This window comes from Parasteatoda tepidariorum, chromosome 8 (assembly GCF_043381705.1).
Source record: "Parasteatoda tepidariorum isolate YZ-2023 chromosome 8, CAS_Ptep_4.0, whole genome shotgun sequence".
NCBI lineage: Eukaryota > Metazoa > Arthropoda > Arachnida > Araneae > Theridiidae > Parasteatoda > Parasteatoda tepidariorum.
This window is the reverse complement of record NC_092211.1, coordinates 5,205,042-5,211,973: the sequence shown is the minus strand read 5'-3', so window position 1 is coordinate 5,211,973 and position 6,932 is coordinate 5,205,042. Positions and strand designations below refer to the sequence as shown.

Below are 6,932 nucleotides of genomic sequence, written 5' to 3'. Positions count from 1 at the left end.
CAACAATATAATTTTCCATATTTGTTTCGAACATTTTCCACACTGTTCATTTTCATTAGAATCTTAACATTTTAGAATTATTAAATAACAAATGAGACGGCTTAATATTGCTTTAAACAAAAAATAAATTTTATGAACTTCTATTTATAACCGAAAATGAATACAATATTTGAGAGATATTTCTGCTCTAATATTCGTAAAAGAATGTGAAGTAATTTTTTGCTGAATTTTTATCTAAAAATAACCCAAATTTGTCGAAATTAAACTTAAATATGAGTCTGTCATAGTTACCAGAGAAAAGAACGAAACTTTCTACACTTGTAGATCAATCACGTAGATTTATTTCGTTTTTTTTTTTTTTTTTTAAATTAGCAATAAAATAAGCTCAAATTCACGCGCAGATCATCGGGCTGCCAAAGGGGTAGAGCCATCCCCTCTGCATAGGTTCAAAATTGTGTTGGCATTTCTTCGAATCATTCTAAGTAATATTTTCCAAACCGTCGCCAATAGCCCATCTTGCAGCGCTTGTGTGAAATGAATAAAGTATCGTTACTGTCTTAGAAACTTGCAATTACGAAAGTGTGTTAAAAAATGTATAGGGACTATAAGGAAAAAAAGGAAATTAATATTCGATAATTAGTTTAGAAATATCTACTATTAAATTTGTTCTAAAAAATATCATGTGGGCCACTCTACAAACTACCAAAATGCAACTATACTGAAATTTGACGTGTAAAAAGAGCCATTTTTGCTTATGAACTTAACACAAGGTTTTTTGTAGTTTTTTTATTGAAATTATTATTTTGGATAAAAGAAAGCTCAATGAAATATTTTTGTAATGAAAACTAATTCGATAAAAATGTACTTCATGCACATCTATTACAAAAACATGTATAAATCCTATAGGGGAGTGTCGGGTACCCCCGCCCACTGTCAATTTCATATGTATAGAATATTTTTTCAAGTCAATGGGCCATCGGACATTAATTGTTATATTAAAAAAGATTATTTTCAAAGTTTCAAGTATTTATGCAGCTGGTAACATGGTAAACAATAGTTTTGAAAATATGTTGAATACAGTAGTCATGAAATTAAGAAAAATTGGTTGAATGTTTCGATTAAACTTCATTTTAATACTAAAAAAATAATTTTTTCTATACATACAGCATTAAAGTATGTAGTCTTAAGTTTAATTTGCACAAAGAAAGAAGTTTGTATGTAAAAAATTGTTCGAGTAATTACAAATTTACAAAAAAATTGGATTTCGGGTAGCCCCGCTCACATGAATGTCGGGTATCACCGCCCAATTTTATTTCGTCGATAAATGTACGGTTGCAAAGATTATTATTTTATTGCTTCAAATTTGAATGTTATATGCATTTTTAACAACAAATATTGTTGTTATTAAATGATTGTTATTAAATGATAGAATTCACTAAAAGTATATAAATATGTAATAAATAAAATAATTTTGTGATAAAAATGATAAATGAGGTTTATCTATTGTCAATACATTGGTCATTTTCATTTACACCTGAAAAAACAGTCAAAAAACATAATTTTTGTAACTGGGCGGGGCTACCCGACACATTTTGAAAAGAGCTGAAAAACATGTTTTTTTAAATTTCTATTTTTTTAAGTTAAACTATTCTTTTTTTGGTTTATTCTTTTTGCATTATTTAATTAGATGATAAAACAATAGAAACATACAAAAATATTGATTATTACTCAATATTATACAGAAATATAAGCAATACTCCTTAAGTGGGCCGGGCTACCCGACTCTCCCCTAAGTATGGTTCAAAGTAAAATATAGAACTAACGATTTTTTATGCTATCATATGGTGTTTTTTATGCTATTATATGGTGTTTTTTCTGTTTTTTTCTTTCTATTGAAATTAATATTTAGTATAAAAGAAAATTTATTGAAATGTTTTGTAATGACAATTAATTCTAGAAAAAAGTGATACATGCAAATCTATTACAAAAGCATCTATAAATAGCATTATTCGCAGTAAAATTTAAAACTAAATAATGTTTTATATAATCATGTAATGGTTTTTCCTATAGTTTTTTTTATTAAAATTATTATTTTGGATGTAAGAAAACTTATTGAAATATTTTGAAAAGAAACTAATTCTAGGATTAAAAATCACGTGCATATCTAATTACACCAGTAAAGCGGAAAAAATGTCTAGTCATTAATGATTTTTTCTAGCATTATCAGCTTTAAAATGTCTCAGAGAAGCGCTTTAATATCGACATTCAAACGAAATTGCCCAAACAAGAGTAGCGCTGCCGACAAGTCACGTGATCCTTTATCGAACGGTTACTTTTACCGTTCTCCCTGACGCAGCTCCAAATATTCCGCTATTCGAATGTTCTAAAGCACTTGCTTTATTATTTCTCCTAAAATTTATGCTTGTTCCTCTTTGCTCTCTGCGCTCTCAGTTTTGTATTATCAACGATATTTGAACTTTAAAAATAATAGTCTGCTTTTCCTTTAAACTTTCAGATTGTTCCACATTCGAAAAGTGTTCGATTCGACAAATGTTTTTTCTCGGAAATCAATGAACTGGATTGCTCCTGAAACATGATGGTGATAGGTGACGAAGCATATTGTTAGTTTATTCAGTTTTTTCTTTTTAAAGTTTGAATAGAGTTTGCTTTAATGATGGATGAGAAAATATTAAATACCATTTCAAAATCAATTGGTTTTGAACAAGTTCGGACTAAATTATTTCACCGCATTCGTCTCTTTAAATTCACTTGACTAGCCATATTATATTGAAAGAAGACAATCAGTTTTTTTCCAAAGCTATTTTAATTTAATTATCTTTGTTAAAATTACCTCGAATTTTGTTAAAAAATATACATTGATTAAAGAGAACAAATTTCTGACTTGGAACTTGGCAGAAATTTTTTTTTGTTTACTTTCTTTTTTAATTTTTTTTTTAATTGTTAAAATTATTTTTAGATTCTAGAGCGAATTTAATTTAAATATTTGAAAAATTTAAGAGTGCAGGATTTACTTTTTAAAATTTAATTCACTTATTTTTATTTTCTATGTTAAAAGTAATTTCTTTGCATTTATGATGTTCAAATCGTTGAAAATTTGCCATTTTGTGAATCTTCGAAGAGATGCAAAGATCAAACCAAACTCTCTTTGAAAAGAAAAAGTTTGCTTAAAGAGAATTTTGCGATGGAGAAGATATCCCTTCAAAAAATGGACAGTGATTCAACTCCAGACAGTGGTGTCAAGCCTGGCCTTAATGGAGAACTGAGTTTTAATTTTGAAGCAAGTTCCAAAGATCGAGCTTTAATATATGAAGGCCCCAAAGATTATCGAACTCTCTTTTGGGAACACAAACACACAACTATCACTCTATGTTTTGTGTTCTGGTCTTTTGGAACGTGTGTAGCTTTCTTAGGTCCCACTTTGCTAGATTTAGGCTGCAAAACTGGAACGGTATTTTCAACCATGTCTTTTGTGTTCTTCAGCCAATCTTTATTTATTTTGCTGGGCTCTGCTTGTGCTGGATTCATGCTGAAGAGGTGAGTTTATTTCTAACACTATCCTGTTCAGCAATGCATAAGTTACTGTCTAAGTGGTTATACATTTAAATTGGAAAAATTTCCAGGTTATACATTTAAATTGGAAAAATTTCCAGATTATACATTTAAATTGGAAAAATTTTTCAGGTTATACATTTAAATTGGAAAAATTTCCAGGTTATACATTTAAATTGGAAAAATTTCCAGGTTCTACATATAAATTGGAAAAATTTCCAGGTTATACATTTGAATTGGAAAAATTTCCAGGTTATACATTTAAATTGGAAAAATTTCCCATCTTTAAATTTTAATAATGTGAGAGTTTTTGATTGATTAAAATTGATCTGATGGTATATTGAATTCCGTAGATACCAGTTGATGTTCGACAAAAACAGTCAAACAAAACATTTTCTTTTCAATCTCAAATTATTATTCTGTATGTTTCATGAAAGAACAAAAAAAAAAGGCAGAAAACCTTTAAAATATATACTTTAATTAGAAAATTATTGAAATTCTCACAGAATTAAACAGAAACTAAGTTTGATCCTTATCGAAAATATCACTAGACAAATTTTGCTTGAACTAAAAAATCTTAAGAAATATTTATTCAAACTTAATTCACCTTAAGGATATGTATTCAAAATGTCTTCAAAATTTTTTTAGATATTCTAAAAAATCTTAAGATGTTTTAAGGTAACATTAACTCAGGAGACTGTCTTAAGATTTTCTTAAGACAAACTTAATTTACCTTAAAGATATTCAAAATGTCTGCATTCTTAAGAATTTCTTGAGAAAATTATATTTTCTTAAGAAAATCTTAAGATTATTTTTAGTGGGGTATAGGACAAAATTAACGGTCACCACCGTATAAGATTTGTAGATGTTTTTGTAATAGATATACATGTAGCCCTTTTTCCAGAATTAGTTTTCGTTACAAAATATGTCAATAATTTTTCTTTTATACTAAATAATAATTTTAATAGAAAAAAGATACAAAAAAGCAATGTTTAGTTTATAAGCAAAAACGGCTTTTTTAACACATCAAATTTCAATACTATAGTTGAATTTTGGCAGCTTGTAGAGTGGACCACATGGTATTTTTTACAAGTTTAATAGTTGATATTTCTAAACTAATTATCGAATTTTAAATTCTTTTTATTGTATCATAGTCACTAATGACTAGACATTTTTTTCTCTTGTGTTATTAGATATGCGAGTGACTTTCAATTCTAGAATTAGTTTCCTTTACTAAATATTTCAATAAGTTTTCTTTTGAATAATTTTAATACGAAACTGTAGGAAAAATCATTACATGATTACGTAAAAAAATATTTAGGTTTATATTTTACTTCGAATCGTACTTATAGGATTTATAGATGATTTTGTAATAGATATGCATGTAGCACTTTTTTGTAAAATTAGTTTTCATTACAAAATATTTCCCTAAGTTTTCTTTTATACTAAATAATAATTTTAATAGAAAACAACAGGAAAAAGTATTGTATGATTGCATAAAAAATATTTAGTTTTATGTTTTACTTCAAATCGTACTTATAGGATTTATACATGTTTTTGTAATATATGCACGGAGCACTTTTTTCTAGAATTAGTTTTCCTCACAAAATATTTCAATAAGTTTTCTTTTAAACTGAACGCTAATTATAATATTAAAAAAAACTACAAAAAATTATGTTAAGTTAATAAGCTAAAATGGCTACACATCAAATTTCATTACTTTAGTTGAATTTTGGCAGCTTGTAGAGTGGCCCACATTGTATTTTTTACAACAAGTTTAATAGTTTATAATTCTAAACTAATTATCGAATAGTAGTTTCTTTTTATTTCATCAGAGTCCCTAATGACACTGACTAATGACTAAATTTTTTTTCACTTTACCTGTGTAATTAGATATGCGCGTGACTTTTATTTTAGAATTAGTTTCCTTTACAAAATATTTCGATAAGTTTTCTTTCGTCCAAAATAAGAATTTTAATTAAAAACCATAGGAAAAATCATTACATAAAAAATAATATTTAGTTTTAAATATTACTAAGAATAGTACTTTTATGATTTATAGATGCTTTATGCACGTAGCATTTTTTTTCTCGAATTAATTTTCATTTCAAAATATTTCAACAAGTTTTCTTTTGCACTATGTGATAATTTTAATTTAAAAAAATACAAAAAAAAAACTTGTATTAAGTTTCTTTTTTTTTTTAATGAAACAAATCTATTTGATGGATTCACAACTGTAGAAAGTTCTTTCGTAACCATGGCAGACACATAATTATGTCTAATTTTGACAAATTTGGTTCAATTTTTAGATTAAAAAGCTTCGAAATTTATAACAAAAATAATGGTAATGTTATTTGAAAACTATTTAATTCACAAAAAAATTTGCGATTAAATATAATAAATAACACATAACGATTAAACAATGCGTAAAATGTCCTTGCGTATGATTTTTTAATTTTATTTTATAACCAGCGTTGTGAAGCCGACCCATTCTTGAATGTTCGCCTTTTAATGTTAAACTCCGAAGCTTTGAAATTTTGAACCCAAACCAGAAGACAAGGGAACTCTTGGATCAAGCATTGGGAGATATTTGCTTTCGAGGAGAACTTTTTAATGGAATTAACCCGCATTTGCGTTACATGGAATATCCACGATAACCACGAAAATATCCCACGATCGGCTCGACGACGAGGGGATTCTAACCCATGACCCTCTGAGGATATTTTACATTAAAACTGTTGTCGGTGGGAGACTGGAGCAGAATTCGTACTGGGATTCTAACCTTGGTCACCTCATTGGGAGGCGAGCACTCTATCCCCTGAACCATCCCAGCTCATGACGTACGTATTGTGATAAATTGTCAACAAATGACTTTGTGGCTCTATTCGTCGCAGAGTATGATGGATGTTGCGGCATTCCATAAAATGCCTAGTCTTATTAAGCTATCTATAGAAGTTATATCTGTATAGTCACCATTAGTCTATCTATAAAGACATATAAAGCTATCTATAGCATTCTGTAGAATGCCAGGAGTTCTCAGCCTGAGTATAAAATAAGAGAATCATTATATACTTTTCTTATTTGTTTAGAATATACAGTAGGGAACCGATTATCCGGAACGGTCTGGACCATCACTATTCCGGATAACTGATTTTTCCGGTTTTCTGAATCGCTACAAAAAGCCGTTTTTTTTATTGTTAAGCCCAACTAAAAAAAAAAAATTTGGAAATAATCTCAAAAATAAGAAAAAAACGATGAAGTAATACACTAATGATTATTTCCAAAATGATGGTAAGGTAATCTTTAAAAAAAGAAAGAAAAATCGTAAAATCTTATGAGGAAAAAAAAATTTAAAAAAAAAA

General features: G+C 27.9%; 1 protein-coding gene across 2 annotated transcripts in view; it reads left to right on the top strand.

Annotated features, from left to right (window-relative positions):
• The first annotated feature begins 2,257 nt into the window (after positions 1–2,257).
• LOC107440853 (major facilitator superfamily domain-containing protein 4A-like) overlaps positions 2,258–6,932 on the top strand; it is a 38,123-nt gene continuing 33,448 nt past the window's right edge. The window contains exon 1 of one of the 2 annotated variants that reach the window (XM_043047832.2): positions 2,258–3,555. In XM_043047832.2, coding sequence (XP_042903766.1) covers positions 3,203–3,555 — 353 coding nt within the window. In that variant the 5' untranslated portion in view covers positions 2,258–3,202. The remainder of the gene's footprint in view (positions 3,556–6,932) is intronic. The other variant, XM_043047831.2, reaches the window with a different exon arrangement.